At 32.6% G+C, this 17,709-nt stretch overlaps 2 protein-coding genes and 1 long non-coding RNA gene across 7 annotated transcripts; 2 read left to right on the top strand and 1 right to left on the bottom strand.

Annotated features, from left to right (window-relative positions):
• The first annotated feature begins 3,874 nt into the window (after positions 1 to 3,874).
• On the top strand, positions 3,875 to 14,088 carry LOC124821403 (propionyl-CoA carboxylase). 3 transcript variants are annotated; one of them, XM_088102491.1, is made up of 14 exons: positions 3,875 to 3,892; positions 4,639 to 4,731; positions 4,831 to 5,032; positions 5,355 to 5,429; positions 5,577 to 5,678; positions 8,003 to 8,043; positions 9,718 to 9,831; positions 11,109 to 11,223; positions 11,329 to 11,519; positions 11,622 to 11,738; positions 11,812 to 11,892; positions 12,040 to 12,278; positions 12,710 to 12,749; positions 13,182 to 14,088. In XM_088102491.1, the coding sequence occupies exons 2-14, from the start codon at positions 4,684 to 4,686 to the stop codon at positions 13,755 to 13,757; spliced, it is 1,941 nt and encodes a 646-aa protein (XP_087958617.1). In that variant the 5' UTR covers positions 3,875 to 3,892; positions 4,639 to 4,683; the 3' UTR covers positions 13,758 to 14,088. The 3 variants fall into 3 exon arrangements, with proteins under 3 accessions (XP_087958617.1, XP_087958616.1, XP_087958618.1); XM_088102490.1 differs by lacking the exon at positions 3,875 to 3,892 and adding an exon at positions 3,904 to 4,063; XM_088102492.1 differs by lacking the exon at positions 3,875 to 3,892 and adding an exon at positions 3,911 to 4,063 and having other exon boundaries at positions 4,655 to 4,731.
• A 698-nt stretch (positions 14,089 to 14,786) lies between these two features.
• Positions 14,787 to 17,467, top strand: LOC124821406 (LIM domain-containing protein PLIM2b-like). Of its 2 annotated transcripts, none has more exons than XM_047293278.2 (5): positions 14,787 to 15,804; positions 16,089 to 16,182; positions 16,309 to 16,337; positions 16,463 to 16,555; positions 16,985 to 17,467. In XM_047293278.2, exons 1-5 carry the CDS (start codon positions 15,670 to 15,672, stop codon positions 17,330 to 17,332), a joined length of 699 nt encoding a protein of 232 aa, XP_047149234.1. In that variant the 5' UTR covers positions 14,787 to 15,669; the 3' UTR covers positions 17,333 to 17,467. The 2 variants fall into 2 exon arrangements, with proteins under 2 accessions (XP_047149234.1, XP_047149235.1); XM_047293279.2 differs by having other exon boundaries at positions 14,788 to 15,804; positions 16,466 to 16,555.
• On the bottom strand, positions 16,324 to 17,478 carry LOC148191224 (uncharacterized). Of its 2 annotated transcripts, none has more exons than XR_015783077.1 (3): positions 17,357 to 17,478; positions 16,951 to 17,237; positions 16,324 to 16,573 (listed from the first exon to the last, which is right to left on the bottom strand). It is a non-coding gene; the product is annotated as an uncharacterized LOC148191224 (long non-coding RNA). The 2 variants fall into 2 exon arrangements; XR_015783078.1 differs by having other exon boundaries at positions 17,009 to 17,237; positions 17,357 to 17,477.
• Positions 17,479 to 17,709: the final 231 nt, after the last annotated feature.

Below are 17,709 nucleotides of genomic sequence, written 5' to 3'. Positions count from 1 at the left end.
CGCTTATGTGTTCAAAATAATGAATGTTTAATCCATTGTTGCATCACTTTTAGTGTTGGAATCTACAAAACAAATTAAATTGGGGTGAATTTAACAAAACCTTAACATAATCAAAAGAAGATAATTGTGAATACATGAAAAAATAAAGTAGATGAAATCTAGTCTTGATAATTGTAAATACTCTATATTAGATTTTAGTCGCACACCAACTGTTTCATAAAATAGCAAAAAAGTTTATTATGTTTTTGTAAACTTTGTTATCTAATTGAGTTGTGAATGAAAAATATGTTTCACAAGTTTCTTGGGAGAGAACGATAAATACTTATTATTTGCTATGTTGTGGCTGATACACTTATCATTTCGCCTTAACAAAGATGCAAGTAATGAATGATGGAAAGATGAATATGAAAACATAAATTGGGTCCTATGATGAAGGGGTTCGTAGAAGATGGAGTGGTGAAGATTTGATGAAGGTGATGAAGTTAGGACATGATAAAATGATGAGTAGAAGGAGAAGTTGCGTGTGTTGGAATGAAATGATAATGTGTACAAGAGGAAAAATGTGTGTATTTATAGAGTGATGAGAAAATTGATAGAGAAAATAATTAAAAATGATGGATGGAGAAATTAAATGGCGATACTAGATAGAAAAAACAATAAAAAAATGAATTGAGAAATTGGAGGAAAAAATTTAGTGAAAAAGAATAATAAAAAAAATGAAATAATTAGATGAAGAAAATGAATAAAAAAATAATAATAAAATGAGTGCAAATGAAAAAAAACGGTTTTGCAACTTCCCATTGTCACCCTCGTTAAGCTTTTGCCTTTATTTTCTCTAATTACTTTCTACTTTTTCTTTCATAAGAAAGGAGCATATATGCATTGCTTCCAGCTGGAGATTTCTTTTCTACGTAACTGTGATATTAAAATGGTTAAAATATTGCTATTTAAATACTGTCTAACGATTTTTGGGTGGATGAGGTTGCTGCTAATTTGGCAATTTGCAGCATCTTTGGGGTGAGAAAAAATAAAGCAAGAAAAGAAAAACACTACAACATGTGAGATGAAGTTATAAACTTTAGTTGCATTAGAGAATGTTTACATCTTAAACTTCAATGAGATGGCATTCTTTTTCATAAGGGGCATTATGCAATAAGTGAAGTCTGTATGCTTTATAACATCAGCATTATCTGCTTCTATATTAAACTGGAAAAAGATCAATTTTTTTTCAAAGTTCTTCACAGAGTAATTATGCCTTCTACTTTGTTCAGTCTTGTTGCTTAAGATTTATTTTATTCTTAAACACACATTAAGTATAATTTAACACACCTTGAGATTTAAGATTGCCAAGTGTGCCAGGATTTTGATACAATGAAACTTTGTAAACAATAAATGCAAAAATATATTCAATTCAAAAATTTCACAAAATTGCTTCAATTCATAACAGTTTTCGATTCAAAGTTAAACTTTCATATGTTGATATTAAATTTTTATTTTATAATTTTGATTTCATGTTAAACTGCAAAATTCAGAAACCGATTTTTGGTTATTGTTGTCTGCAGCTTGTTAAATGCTGCAAAAATAATGTAGACGTGTTAATCAAGTTTTGCTTTGCTACAAGAATCTTAAACAGTTTTGGGATGAACAATCTTGGTAAATATTGATTTTGCCTGTGACAACTAGGGAATCATTAAACAGTTTTCATTCTTAAATACTAGAAGGTATAACTTTATCACCTGTATTAGTTCTGGTAGATTTGAGCAGAATTGCCTCTCATAGGTGATACCGTTGGTCTTAAACCAAAACCAGTTACTAATCTCAATCAGTACTAAAATTTAATTATGAAATTCAATGCCAACTTCTGATTGGATTACATTGCTTTTAGCTGTTTTCCCTGTTTGCATCTCTCATGACAATCTTATTCTTGTCATTGTGTTTTTTAATTTTAAAAAAATAGTGTAATTGAAACAAATGACTTTCCATGTTCCTTTTGCATTTTTACTTTTGTTATTTATGTTTTCTAATTCCACACCTATTTTTAACTAGGTACTACATTTTACATTTTACCACAACCAATCTGATTCAGTGAGCTTGTGAGAGTAGCAAAACTACCTACACCTTGCAGCTCAGACATTTCAAATTTCTTCATCTTAGCAGCACCTTTCTTTTGTCGAGAAGCCAAAAGGTGGTTTCCCTTTTAACTTTTGTTCTTTAACTTTCAATTTCAATTCCATTATATAAGAAGGCTTTTAAGTGAAGTGAATTTGGAGAATTGTTAGTTTTCTTCCTTTCTAAGTGAAGCATATGCACATCATTGTTTGTACAAACATTACTGATTCATGGAATAAGGTATTAAAAAACTAACTAAATACTTATCTAACTGTTTATTACAAAATTGTTCTAACTTAATTATTTTATTTGTAGATCTTTAATGATTCATTTCCAATGGAAACTTCAGACATTGAAGACATTAGAACTAAGTATGCTTATTTTATTTTAAGTGTCAATAAATTATATAAATTTGACTAAAATGTAGTGTAGATTAATGTTATATTTGGATTTAATATATGATTTGATGTACAAATTATGTATTAAATATTATTAGACAATTTAATGTTTGAAATGAATTTCATTATGTTAGTTTAATTGAATATGTTCATTTCATGTTATATTGATTATAAATTGATTGATGAGATGATAATACAGAAAACTAATTGTAAATTGATTGGATATGTCAAATGTAATAATGAATTTTTTCTATCCAGTAAAAAATTCGCTATATTATGATTGATAAGTGAAAATCTGTCCTAAGGTGACAGAAATTACGTCATAATACGCTGAAACTATTATGACGTAATTTTCTGTTACGTCATAAAATGCACAGACCCATTATGATGTCCAGAACTATGATGTCAGGTTACCTATCATAATAGGTCATTTTTACCTATCATAAAAAACGATTTTTTCCACTAGTGAATTAAAAGATGGATAGTATGATTAAATGCACAAAATGTGGAGAGAAATATTAAAAAAGAAATGTAGAAATTAGACTAAGAAAATGTTTGGAGAAAAAAGAAATAGATGGGATAAGTAGGGGTGTTAATAGGAAAACAGGCAAAATGTGGTTGTTAAAAATAGACTTGGACTGATAGCCTAACAGGAAAGAGACAAGATGTTGTGGATAACAAATGGTGTAAAAAGAGATGTGGGAGAGATGTTAAAACATAGAATGATCTTTATTTTTCTTTTAAAAAAATGTAATTGGGTGTTCACATTATACATACAATGCTATTAAATTCTCACATGTTACACATTGTAAAGACGTAGGTGTTACAATTCTCTCCTAGTTACCAAAATATATTAATATACAATTAATTTAATTTATTTGAAGTATATTTTATGAATAACTCGTAAAAATGTATCTTAAATAATAATTAAACATTACAATAAATAGATATTCTATATTTTGTCAAATTTTATGTATTAATTAACACACACATGTATATGTATGTTTTTCATTTAAAAATATTTTTTATTTTATTTATAAGTAATAGCTGTAAAGTTTAGAGTGTATATTTTTAGCAATTAAAATTTTCATAATATTTACTTTTTAAATTAATAATTCAGAAACTTAATTTATTAAATATACTATATTTTAAAAAATAGCTCTTCATATTTTCTTATAATAAGTTATTACATTTAATAAATATTGTATTCAAAACTGTTGTATATAATAAACTTACATGTATATCTGTTTTATTAAAATTATTTTCTTCCAAATTCAATCTTATCCAAACATGCTGACGAAGTCTTGTACTAAGATATGATTCATGTCAATTGATGCACGGAACCATCGTACAAACGATACCTAGACTAGTTAAGCCTGCGTTAGGTGGGTCCTTAAATGGAGGAACTAACTCCACCATCTTATTCTGATTGTCACTTTTCACTAAAGGATTTTAATTTCGTTGGGTTTCCTTTCTCACACCCACCAATCATTTTCTTCATATTTTTACATTGTTGAGTGGATTTTGCACAATCGTTATCAATTTTTCCTTCATTTGTAAGTGGGCATGTCATTGTGAACTTATGTATATGCTGAATCTGAGCTACATGAAAAATGTCTCTTTTTTCTGCATGTTGTGATATAATTATTTCATCCCACATTTTCTCTCATTGAATTGGAAATAGTATGCTAAGTTGCTTGTAGCTCTGTGTCATCTCTCCGTGGGGTTATGGTTTAGTACACGTTTTGATTTCGATCAATGGTTCAAGTGTCAAGTTTGATTTGATTCTTCATGCTATCCTTGTAGTTGGATACGGTAGCCTACTGTTGATAATATTTTGGTTTGAATTTGATGTTATTGTTCAATCATTCAAAACAGAAAAACCGAGAAGAAGATGGTGAAACTGGTTTGAATTTAAGGTGTTTGATGAATAGTTCACACACTTCTTTTTCAAGTTCAAACGTGCCCACGTCTCATATTTGAATTCAACACATTGATTAAAGAAACATTATCTTGAATTCCTTTCTTGTGAATGAAAATGTCTCTTGGGACTTTTTTGTGTTACATTTTAGTAGATTCTTTCTCTTGATGTAAAAGGGCTCTTGGTTTCTTTTCTTTTTCATTTGGTTAGTCGTTTTAGCTAGCAGAATCAAAGGTGCAAGAGGAACTTGAAGTGATGGAACCCCAGGATGAAGAAGAGATCCATAACTGTTTAATCAAGCTGGTTGTCTTATTATTCCTTACCTTTGCTTATCTTTGTGGCTACTGTCTCAAATGCAGCATCAGCTAGTGAGTGATTAACTGTGTTGATGTTGCATTACAGAGAAGTAATCCTCGAAGGCGAAGGGATAAGGTTTACATTGGCTGTGGAGCAGGGTTTGGTGGTGACAGGCCTTTGGCTGCTCTTAAGCTGCTTCAAAGAGTTCAAGAACTAAATTATCTGGTTCTGGAATGCCTGGCTGAGCGGACTCTCGTTGATCGTTATCAAATCATGATGTCTGGTGGTGATGGTTACGATTCTCAGAGTATGCGTTTCCTGTTCAAATAAATTGTTTAGTTTCATTATTTGGTCTATATCTACTAACTAAGTCTCATATTGTACTATCTAGGGTGCTACATTCCAATTCTTAAGTTCTTTTAAGATGTGTAATGCACCTGTAGGTATAATTTCTCAGTTATGTTTTAGACAGGAAACTGAAATTTATATTTATTAGAAAGCATGTTAACCATTTAATCATTTGAGTATATGACATTGAAGCCATTAGTAGTGATCCGTTGGTTTGTGTCCTGCTCTTGTGTTTTTTCCAATCTTATTCTAAGTTTAACATCTGTAAATTTTTTCTGCAGTTTCTAACTGGATGCGTATGCTGCTGCCTCTGGCTTTGGAAAGAGGAACTTGCATAATTACCAATATGGGTGCAAGTGAGTATTTTCTGATGCTGCATCAGATGTAATGAATGACAATAACTATTGATTGTCCAAAGATAGTATGTTCAACATTGTTTTTAGTATTGATATATATGACTTCCCGTTTTTTTTCTAACTTCGCTAACTCTTTGGTTTTAATAGTGGATCCTCTGGGTGCTCAACACAAGGTCTTAGAAATTGCTGATAGCTTGGGTCTCAATGTTTCTGTTGCTGTGGCTCATGAGGTGTCTGTCACTAATATAGGTATTTGGATTTTCCTGTAAACTTTCTTTTGTAATTTGAGATAATATCTTTAGAATCTTCCTAATTAGAGGAAATAGATATATAATCTTTATTTTATTTTACTTTCTTAGTTTCCCTATTTCCCTTTATTTTACTTTTCTAGTTTCCCTATTTCCCTCTTTAGGAGAATTAGATTATTACAAATAAAAAGTATGAGAATGTATTTTTTATGATTGAGAATAATAAACAAGTCTTATTTTCAACTTGGTATCAAAGCTCCTGATCTTGGGGCTCGATTCCGCTGCAACAAGTCGCACCGCCGCTGCTGTCCGACCACCGCCGCTGCCGCCGTCGCTGGTTGGAGTCGTTGATAGGACAGAAAGGTGCGCCCAACACCGGTGATCACAATGTCGGAAGTCGCTCCGTGAGAGGAGCCGCCACGCGCCGCCATCGTCGCCGGCGCGTGTAGCCCACTGACCTTTCTCCACCATTCTCTCAACGCCATTGCATCACATTTCTTCTTAGGCTCAAGTTTAGTATGTCCTTCTTGTGTGAGTACAAAGCTAAGCATTTAGGAGTATTCCAGCGAGAACTTTGGACCTCCAACCTGTCTTTGGCCTTTTTGATGCCATCATAAGTCCCAATCTTTGGTGTTTTTGGTTTCTGCCAATGCCTTGTTGTAACAGCTCACTGAGAGTTGTTCTATGAGACCGCTCGCTGATTTGGCTCGTTCGATGTTAGGGGTTTCAAATTTGTCCCCAAGTACGGATCGGTTCTCACCAGTTCTTCCACCTTCACATTTTGTCATTGACGTGCATATGCCGTTCAGTCGTGAGGGGAAGAAAAGTTTCAGCCGCCGTAGGGTAGTTAGTCCATGAAGGTTTGTTGCTGTTTCAGCCGCTGTAGGGTGGTTAAGTCCCTATAGGTTTGTTGCTGTTAGCCAATGCAGACAGTTCAGTTCCTGCAGGTTTGTTGCTGTTCAGGGCAGTTAAGTCCCTAAAGATTCGTTGTTGTTAGGGCAGTTAAGTCCCTTAAAGTTTGTTGTTGTTCAGGGTGGTTAAAGTCCCTACAGGTTTGTGGCTGTTAGCCTTTTAGTGCCGCTGCAGGGTAGTGTAATCCCTGCAGGTCTGTTGTTGTTTAGGGCAGTTAAGTCCCTAAAGGTTTGTTGCTGTTTAGGGTAGTTAAGTCCCTATAGGTTTGTGGTTGTTACCCTTTGTAGGCCTCCCATATGTTACTCATGGAAATCATGTTCTTGAAGTTTTGTTGTTGTTCGCCACAATTGATGGCAATCTAGTCCCTGCAGTTTGTTGTTGTTCGCCACTGCAGGCCCTTCATCTGTTCTTGTAGTTTGTTGTTGTTTGCTGCTGCAAGTCATCATCCATTTTTTATGAAAATCTCCCTCGTCCATTGCTGTACAAGTTGAAGTTTCATGGTGCTAGTTCGCCCTCGTCCATTGTTGTCCAAGTTGAAGTTTCATGGTGCTAGTTCGCCCTCGTCCATTGCTGTCCAATTTGGTTTATTGACGTTCTCTACAATTGAGTTTGACTATACCAAGCTTGGTTCATACAATCTTGTATGATCCAGCTTGAGGGGAGTGTTGTAATTTGAGATAATATCTTTAGAATCTTCCTAATTAGAGGAAATAGATATATAATCTTTATTTTATTTTACTTTCCTTGTTTCCCTATTTCCCTTTATTTTACTTTCATAGTTTCCCTATTTCCCTTTTTAGGAGAATTAAATTATTACAAATAGAAAATATCAGAATGTATTTTTTTATGATTGAGAATAATAAATAAGTCTTATTTTCAACTCTTTCCTTTAGCCTATGTTGTAGTCAAATTTTAAATGAATGTTTAAATTTCATCTGTTCAATTTATTTGTCTCATACATTTTGTTTTTACCCTCCTTACAATTCTTCTTCTCATTTTGTTTGTATGTTGGGAGATCTCACCTTTGGTAAAGGTTCTCCGCCTAGAAAGATTGAGTTGCTGTAATTGGATGACATGGAGAGTTCTACTTCTATCTAATGTATAAACAAACAATAGGAGTGTTCTAATAAGGAGATTTTTCCGGCTAACAGAATGATAGCTGTTAACATTATGAGCTTTATATTTATTTACTCTTTAATTAAGATTAAAAAGGCATCTGTTTTTACTTTCCAATGTTTTTCCTAGTCTTAGCTCTTTGCAAGGTGCTTTTCTGAAATTGTTGGAGCATCTGGTTGTGCAGTTCTTCCACCTTTTAATATAATTATATATTAAAAAATAAATTAAATTTTGGGATTTTTAATTTAATTAGTCTCTGTACTTAGTTTCACAACTTATACATACACAATCTTTCAGGTTCAGGATTTTCACCAGCAAAATCATATTCCATGGATGGAGTAAGAATATTTTCTCACGAGGCTGTTTGTGATATATAAAGTCATTCTCTAATTAAAACTGTTTTTATTTACTGTTGTGATACGTTCCCCACCAATTTATGAGAAATTCATTCACCAACCAACCACCTGCCTGCACCAAATGTGACAAGTTTAGTTTTTAGCCCTTTTTTGACTACCTATTTGGGTGTGTTTGGATTCCTATTCAAACAACCGTAACAAACTATTGAAAGGATTATTTGTAATTGTGTGTTGTGTACACATGGATATTCTTACTTATAACAAAGATATATAAATAACAAGGAACAAAATCAATAATTAATAATGAGCAATATTTGCTAAGATATTTCCTTATTTAATATAATAAAGTCATATCTTTAACACTCTCCTTCAAGCCAAACATATGTGTTATGAGTTAAACTTGTTACAAATGTCATGAAGAGGAGGCCATTTGAGAAACTTTGTGAACATGTTAGTGAGTTGGTTGTTGGAGCTAATAAAGCTTCACATTAATCTGGTGAAGGTATGTCAAGATGACATGCCAGGAAGCTTGTGGCACATGATAATGTTGCCCATGAGTCAGGTAGCATAGTGGTTTACAGAGAAAGGCACATCCAATGGCAGGGTTGAGTTAGAGATCAAACGACATATTGGATATCAGAGAGCAAAAATCTTGGAGGGCATAATGGCTACCCGGAGAAGAATATGCCAGGGAAACTTTCCATGCAAGGAATCCATAAACTTAGGATTTCATCTCCTACTCATAACATACTCATCCAAGCTGGTCACCAAGACTAATTTAACTCTTTATACTGCTTGTGGGTTCTTTGAGGAGAAACATTGGAGAGATTTGATACAAATGAGTCATGAACAAATCCATATAAAGGATCAAGATACCATTTTCAACCCAAAATTTTAAGACAATGAGTTTGTACATCCTTCTCATTGTATATATTGCTTATCTTGCTTATTTCTACCCAATGTGAGATTTCCTATGAATTCCTAATACCATGATAAAGCAGTCAATATCATAGGAGACGAGGACAAAAACTGTGCAAAACTTTGCATCTTCTATTTTAAATAATTTCTGGTTACTTGTCTTCTATTACTCTTTTGTATGTAATACATCCTCAATTACAGTTGTTACTGACAATTTAGTATAGAACCTAATTTGTATAAGCTAAAAGATGGGAATATAACAACATACAGTTATTAGGTAGATTCGATTAATCAAATAAAAGGAAATAATAGTAATATTAAGGAACTTTGATCAGATAACAAACACTCTAGAGTTTGATTCTTGCCCCGTGCATCATTTTAAATAAGAGAAAGTTCAATTTCAAAATAAGGTAGGATGGGGCGTTTTCATGCCTTAAATCAAAAGTGGCTTGCATTAAAGGGCGATCAAGATAAAATCTCTCATGTATCACTTTACAATATAAGCTTTTTGGAGAGTTGGTTTTTGATATTACTGATTCCTTCTGTAATTATTCTTCAGTTCTAGACTTATAAGGCTGCAGTCTGATTCAAACTAAGGGACCAATATATTTCACTTTGTCTGTATTTTTAATATTTTAGTGAGCATAATCTGATCAAATTTAGTTATCCACACATGTTTTATTCACTTTACCACACTTCTGTTAATCTGGATGTTAATTTTGGCTGTAATTTGCGAAGGGTATCAGCACATACTTGGGAGCTGCTCCCATTGTTCGTTGTCTTGAAAATTACCAACCAAATGTAATAATCTCTTCGAGAATTGCAGATGCTGCTTTATTTCTAGCGCCTATGGTATGATCTGTTCTTTCCTTCATATTTCCCATCTTAATCAATACTTTCTTTTTAGTGACTTAATTCATTCTTCATATCTTCAATATAGTTTTTCATAAGTTATAGGGAAATTTATAGAGTTCAATTTGATACTTGATTCTTTATTTTAACGAAGTCAGTACAGTTAGAATTAACTTCTGTATGCTTAGGATAATTCTTCAAAAAGTACTTCGCTCTCGTTCTCTTAGAGTGTGATGCTAATGATGAATCACAGCACATGGAGTCCTCTCCTTATCTTTCTTTCAATACTAAGATAGCATGATGTAGATGGAAGTGGCTTGAACACTGTTTTTTCTTTTCATTTTTATTCTTTTTAAGGGAACCAAAATGTACCTCCTTTTAATCTCATGTACTGTTCTCTTTTTTTCAAAAATATATACCAATCATAAAGTAAAACTCATATGTTATGTTCTGTTCTATTCTAATATGCCTTTGAAACATCTCCCACAATTTTTTTCTTGAAAGATAAGGAGATAAATTTGTTGAAAATGTTTCATTTGTAGAACTATATTTAAGTCATTCAAGAACTATTCATGGAATGTGATTTTCATCAATTCAGTCACTGAATCAATAGTAACTACTCATTGAACTTTCTGAGTTAACATACATTGCTGACTAAAACTTTTTATGCTCAATAACTGAAGCTATTGATAGAGTTGACAATTCGCACGGTATGAAATCCTATATGACCTAATGGTTTTTAGAGATCAACCTTTGCCACTCCCATTCTTCCATATAAAAGTTGAACTTTAGCAATTAGCAGGTTTGATTGTCCATGATTGATTCCCTAAACATCCTTGTGACAGGTGACATGCTAGACCTTAGAACTATTCATACTTCTTCCCCGCTCATATTTCATCCCCTGACAGCTTAAGGCATTTTGAAAATTTGGTATATGACAGGTAGACTTTGTTGAAGTAGCTAAAGACACTGATAAAAAAAGTAACATTGTGAGAACAGAAAAATAACTCATTATCCGGTTATTAAAAATTTTCACATTAATTAATATTCTATTTCAGAAAAGTTCTAGACTTTTCTTACAGAGCATATTAACTTTTTTTATAATGTGACAAATATTCTATGCTAGCAAACAAAGACAGAATCATAAGTATTCGATAATTAAAGATATTGTATTAGCTGTTCATCCTCAATCTCTTACATTTTTGAATAATACTATTCAGTCATTTGTAACTTAGTATGGAACATAATTCTGAAGGATTAACCTGGTGAATGAGTAGGTTTATGAACTAGGATGGAACTGGGATGAATTAGATCATCTAGCTCAAGGTTCTCTGGCTGGCCATCTTCTAGAATGTGGTTGCCAACTCACAGGAGGATATTTCATGCATCCAGGTCTGCTGATATAGCTTATCTCTACCCTTCGTTTGATATAAAATATGTGTGGATAAGTTGTGTCAATGAGATGATACTCTTTAAGCGCTATCTTGTTTGGTTTAGGAGACCAGTACCGAGATATGTCCTTCCCGCAACTACTGGATTTATCACTTCCATTTGCTGAAATCTGTTTTGATGGCCAAGTGTGTGTAGCAAAGGCCGAAGGTAGTGGTGGAGTTTTAAATTTCAGTACATGTGCTGAACAATTATTGTATGAGGTTGGAGACCCAGAGGCTTATGTAACCCCTGATGTGGTAAGCTAAATGTTAGTTGTGAAGTCCTGAACATTTATATCACTAGATGGTAGAATATACAACAAAAAAGGAAGAAAAAAAAACTCACTGTGTTCTTCACAGGTGATTAATTTTCAGGATGTTTCTTTCAGTCCACTATCAAGCTCTAGAGTTCTCTGTCTTGGGGCGAAACCATCTACTGTATCAGTTCCAGATAAACTTTTGCGGCTGGTTCCGCTGGTAGATATCTTAATCATTCGCTGTTCATTCACTGAATTTACCTTTACATTGATGCTTTAAATACTTTTTGCAGGATTGTGGATGGAAAGGATGGGGAGAGATATCTTACGGGGGTTATGAATGTGTTAAACGTGCTAAAGCAGCAGAATATCTGGTAACGTTTAAAAGCTTACAAGGAACACTTAGATCAGTGATCTAGCTTTATTTTTTTTATAATTTATGTTGACTCTACTGTTTGATAAGACTTATAGGTACATCTATTATTATCAATTAATATTGGTCAATTCATATGCTTAATTAGGTTAGATCATGGATGGAAGAAATATTTCCTGGTCTTAATCACCGTATACTTTCTTATATAATTGGGTTTGATAGTCTTAAAGCTACCAGCAGCAATGGAAATGAGCAGTCACAAATAACTAGTGAAGATGTCAGGCTACGCATGGATGGCCTTTTTGAGCAGAAGGAACAAGCCCTCCAATTTACCAGAGAATTTATAGCATTGTATACAAATGGACCAGCTGGTGGTGGTGGTATAAGGTTGATGTTACTGAAGATTTTCTTCTGCATTCATTTCATTAAAATTATTAATGGCCAATTTTTGAAGTGTAGGATTATAACTCTGTTGAATTAACAATCAATGTTCTTCTAATTTGATGATTGCTGGTGAAATTGTAATTTTGTCAAAATTGTTCTTCACATTGCTTTGGTTATCAGAGTCTGCACTTTGTATTAGAATTGTAATGTTATAAAACAAACTTGATATTCAAGACTTGGAAAACACTAATTGTGAATGGAGTTGGAACAATAAGTTGAAACTAGGTTGTTAAACTTTGAAGAGCTAGCTATGATGTACTAGACATCTGCATATTGGTTCTTCATTTTGTTTTGAATGCTGTTATGTTTGAGACACAGTATTACTTCTGCAGTAGATCTTTAGTGACGTTGACATATCTTTTATTTAAATGCAGTACTGGATATAAGAAGGAGAATCTTCTAGAGAAACATTTGGTATACTCTCCTCCCCCTTCCTCTCTCATGGATTTACTCACAGTGGTGTATATGCATGTACTTGAACAATACTTAAACACATGGATGTGGCAGACTCCATCGGGCTATATCAAACGCCAAATTTTCAGTAAAACAATTTGTAGAGAAGTCCTTTTTAATGGAATAAGGCTTAGTTGTTCAATCAACATTATACCTTGAGGAATGAGAACTAAAGGAAATTAATAGTCAAAATGGTGTTGAGAAATGTAGCATTTCATTTTACTGAAGTGTTCCTTCTGAACTGCTGAAGTCAGATAATAAACTTGAACGTTCAATAAAACTTGCTATGTCTTGAAGACCTTTATTTTAGTTGCAGTGCTAGTGATTTAATCTTACTGCAAAATTCATAACCATTATGCTAGAAATATTCATCATAATTAGATTTATTTTCAGGTTAACCGCGAAGAAGTTTTCTGGCGAACTGGGGTAAAGAGGAACACAGTGAGTGAGCTAAATGAAGTAGTTAATCCTGAACACAATCTGAGGCACACATTGACAGTGGCAGCAAAACTACAAACTGAAATTGACAAATCCTCTTCAGAATTTGCTTTTCTTGGTAGTAGTTGCTCACATTCACCTGCTCCATCTGGCCAGAAGATTCCACTTTACAAGGTAGCACACAGCAGAGCTGGAGATAAAGGAAATGACATAAATTTTTCCCTCATCCCTCATTTTCCTCCTGATTATAAGAGGTTGAAACTAATTATTACATCTCAGTGGGTAAAATCAGTGGTCTCCCATCTTCTGGATTTGTCTCTTTCTTCTGATCTAGATGCAAGAAATCAAACAGACAAAAGGGTCAATGAAAATGTTACAGTGGAGATATATGAAGTCAAAGGAATCCAGTCATTGAACATTGTTGTCAGGAACATCCTGGATGGTGGTGTCAACTGTTCTCGAAGAATTGATAGGCATGGAAAGACCATTTCAGATCTCATTCTGAGTCAACAAGTTGTGCTACCTCCTTGATTGTGCGATTCACTATGTGCTAATGGTCTCATGATTGGAATAGAATTAAACATTGGAAAACAAGAGCGATAAAATTTATTGAAGCTAGGAACTACTTTAATTGAAGTAGGACTCTAATTTTTCCATAATTTTGTGCTCTTTAATCTCTACACAGACTTCTGATTTATCTAGTAGAATAAGACTTTGTTGTGGTTGGATACTTTATATTGGCACCATGACCTATGAATCAATGTGTATAAGAAAATATGAATCAATGTGTATAAGAAAATATAACAATTTTTTGTTGAAAGTTTTAAGATGATGAGTATGTAAGTCTTTTTTCTTAGTTCAATTTTCTTCTTTGTACTTAATGTGAAATTTAAATTTATATTTAGATTCCTAATAATATGAAATGTTTATATAAATTTAATGATATGTTTGATTTAGGAGAACAAATCCCAAAAAACCACAGATGTAGAAAATTAAATAATTAAATAATTTTCTAAGTTTGTTAGTAGAAGAAGAAAAAAAAGAGAAGAAAATATTTTTTTTCTCATGTTTGTTTGTAAAGAAAGTAAAAGAAAAGAAATGAAGATAGTATTGCATTTTTATTAGCATGAATATCCTTATTGTTAAAGTATAGGTTTTTTTTAGCAACGCTAACAAAATCCTCATTAATACCCATGTTCAAACACATATACAAGCAATCCTTTCAATAGCTAATTAAATATAATTGTTGATAAAGTATTGATATTATTAATACTGAATTTGAAAATCCAATAATTCATGTAAGGAGATAAAACACTCAAGAAAAAACAAAAACTTGAAAAATTAGAAAAGAAGTTGGCGAAAGGGTACAAAGATGTACTGAGAAGAGCACAGGTAGAAGTTTGATTAAGAAACAAATTATACTTGAACTAATAAGATGAATTTAAATGAGTTTGAAACTAAATAGATAGAGTTGAATAATATATAGATAAGAACGAAGATCTGTAAAGATGAGTTTAAATAATATTATAATCTCATGAATTCTTTAAAGCATGAACATAATATAAGCACAAGAAGTAAAAAACAAAAAATATTAATGATTGGAATTTTATTTTTATTATCTAAGGATCTATGGAACAATTTTACTTCTAAGAATTTATTATTTGTACAATTTTTCTACATACTCAGTCTATAATTTTCTTTAATGGATATAATTCACACATTATCTCTAAAAGCTGATTATCAAAAACTAATTTAAAGAAGTGGAACGTGAATTTTGCAAAAAAAAAAAAGCTATTTCAACCTAGATCTATATTTAATTCACAGATTCTATAATTATTTCTTCAATAAATAAATACTAGTTTAAATTACTGTTACAATACCAGGGAGGATGAACTATTTTCTTTCTAGATTCAAGATTGGAGAAGAGAAGTAGGAGCCTGATGACTATAGATTTGACCAAAATTAAAACATGCTAAAGATAAAAATAGTCTCTTAATTTACAAAGATCAATGAGCTTAACATCTTTTATTAACCTCTTAATTATGAAATCCACATCTTAATCACAAGAATAGTATAAACCAAAGAAAAGTTGGAAATAACTATTTTTGTTCCATCCAATAATCTCTTCTAATTAAAGTGGTCAAACCAACCAGCCTCTTTTCTCTCCATTCAATTAGATCATATCCACAAATAACACATAGCTTTTCCATTTTTGTTTCACAATTTTAGGGTCTACAATCACTTGTTAACCACTTACAAAGAAACCTATGTGTTGATATAAGTTACTTTCTGCTGAGACATATCCAAGACTTTGTTCAGTTCCCTTTTGTCTGAGGCGAGCATTCTTGTTCAACCCCTCTTTGTTCCTCAGACATCCCCAAAGGGAATAAAAAACACAAAAAAAAAAAAACACAAGCAATAAAGGAAGGGGAGGAAAAAAAACATGTCTTTCACTGGAACTCTAGACAAATGCAATGCATGCGACAAGACTGTTTATGTGGTTGACCTGTTAACTCTTGAAGGCACTCCTTACCATAAGAACTGCTTCAAATGCAGTCACTGCAAGGGATGTCTCACGGTACAACACCCTTCATTCTCTTCATTTTTTCCTTCATGATTTTACTATTATCTATTTGTAATTCCAATGTGGAATCAGAGACATTATAGTTAAGAGGGTCAAAGAAAATTTATCTTAATATCATTCTACAAAGATGGTAATTTGTTCTGATATGAGGAGGTTTAGGAATGCCACTTTTATACAAAAGATTTAAAACCAAGATTTTGCTTTGTGGGATATTTCTTCTCACACATTATATTAAAAAGTTGTCTTTTAAACATTGTTCACAACTCAATGTTGATCAGATGAGCACATACTCCTCAATGGATGGAGTTCTGTACTGCAAGACACATTTTGAACAACTCTTCAAGGAATCTGGCAATTTCAGCAAGAACTTCGGTAAGAGGAAGAGCATCTTTTGGCTAAACTTTTTGTGTTATGAATTTGGCTAAACATATGATCATGTCACTTCCTGTTATTTACACTAATGAAGCTATGTTGTTTTCTTGATTCTAAATGTTGCAGCAAAGTCGGCTGAGAAACAAAATGAAATAGTATGTTCCCTATCCTTTCTTGACACACACTTTACGAATTAATTATACTACCATACACTTTCCTATGTATGATTACGTATTATTGTATTCTCCATCTAACATACAAGTTATATCATGATCAATAGCAGAACAGAACTCCCAGCAAGCTATCTTCCATGTTCAGTGGAACCCTGGACAAATGTGCAGTATGCGCTAAAACAGTCTATCCTCTTGAAAAGGTCTGTGATCTCTCATATCTTCACCATGAAACATGAAAAAGTGAGAACAAGTTTGTACTGTCATATTTCTCAAAAATACTAGTATTGTTCATAAAGAAGTCACTAGATACTTCACATCTATATCATGTAAATAACATTGATGGGTCTTTTGAGTGAGGATTCATCATGGAGAGATTTTATAAATGTAATTTGAATTCAAAACACATAAAAAGATTGACACCACTTTTAAACAAACACCTTTAAGACAATAGGTTTATGAATTTTCAATTTTCTCATTTTATATAGAACTTAGACTTAATTTTTTCCAAAAACACATAAAAACTAATAAGACCATTGAATTTAGAATGATTTCAAATCACTTTAAATAGGATTTTGTTTGACATGACTAAACTAACCATGCATGGAAATTTGGTTTTGTTGATGAAATAGGTAACACTGGAAGGAGAATGCTACCACAAGACTTGTTTCAGGTGTGCTCATGCAGGGTGCCCTCTGACACATTCAAGCTATGCTGCCCTTGATGGTGTCCTCTACTGCAGAGTCCACTTTCAACAACTGTTCATGGAGAAAGGGAACTACAGCCATGTGCTCCAAGCTGCTGCACACAAGAGGACTGGTTCTTCTACACCTCCTGAGCCTCTATTTGAGGAGCCATCACATCCACCAGTAGCATCTGAGGAACCTAAAGTAGTGGAAGATGAAGAAAAAAGTGAAGAAAAAAGTGAAGAAAAAAGTGAAGAAAAAGAAGAAGAAGAAGAAGAAGAAGAAAGCTCTTGAAGGAAATCCATTCCCCTCCCCCACCTTCTTTCAGTTTGAGCAGGGTCTTTTGTTTCAAGTCTTTACTCTCAAAATTTCCTACAAATTCTTTTTTGGTTTCCTTGTAAACTAACTTGAGAGTTTTGTTAATGTATTTGAAATAAAACAAAAGTTTGAGTAACCCATGTTTTCTTTAATTTCTTCTGTGAAAAATTATCCATTCCATTTGAAGTAATCAATATATATATATATATATATATATATATATATATATATATATATATATATATATATATATATATTTAAATTATGTAACTAATAAATTAATTACATTAATTGTTATAATCCGATATGGACTTAAACATAAAAATAAGCACACAAAAAATTCCACAAACCTC

The sequence above is a fragment of the Vigna umbellata genome, chromosome 11 (assembly GCF_029865625.1).
Source record: "Vigna umbellata cultivar VRB3 chromosome 11, Vumbellata_1.0, whole genome shotgun sequence".
Lineage (NCBI taxonomy): Eukaryota > Viridiplantae > Streptophyta > Magnoliopsida > Fabales > Fabaceae > Vigna > Vigna umbellata.
This window is presented reverse-complemented; position numbering and strand designations above follow the sequence as displayed.

Bases quoted from the DNA above. Each gene is read 5' to 3' on its own strand.
- LOC124821403 (XM_088102491.1), top strand. From the start codon at position 4,684: ATGGAACCCCAGGATGAAGAAGAGATCCATAACTGTTTAATCAAGCTG. The intron at 11,224-11,328 runs GTCTGCTGATAT...TGTTTGGTTTAG, and splicing joins AGGATATTTCATGCATCCAG to GAGACCAGTACCGAGATATG. The intron at 12,750-13,181 runs GTATACTCTCCT...ATTTATTTTCAG, and splicing joins ATCTTCTAGAGAAACATTTG to GTTAACCGCGAAGAAGTTTT.
- LOC124821406 (XM_047293278.2), top strand. From the start codon at position 15,670: ATGTCTTTCACTGGAACTCTAGACAAATGCAATGCATGCGACAAGACT. The intron at 15,805-16,088 runs GTACAACACCCT...AATGTTGATCAG, and splicing joins ACTGCAAGGGATGTCTCACG to ATGAGCACATACTCCTCAAT. The intron at 16,556-16,984 runs GTCTGTGATCTC...TTGATGAAATAG, and splicing joins CAGTCTATCCTCTTGAAAAG to GTAACACTGGAAGGAGAATG.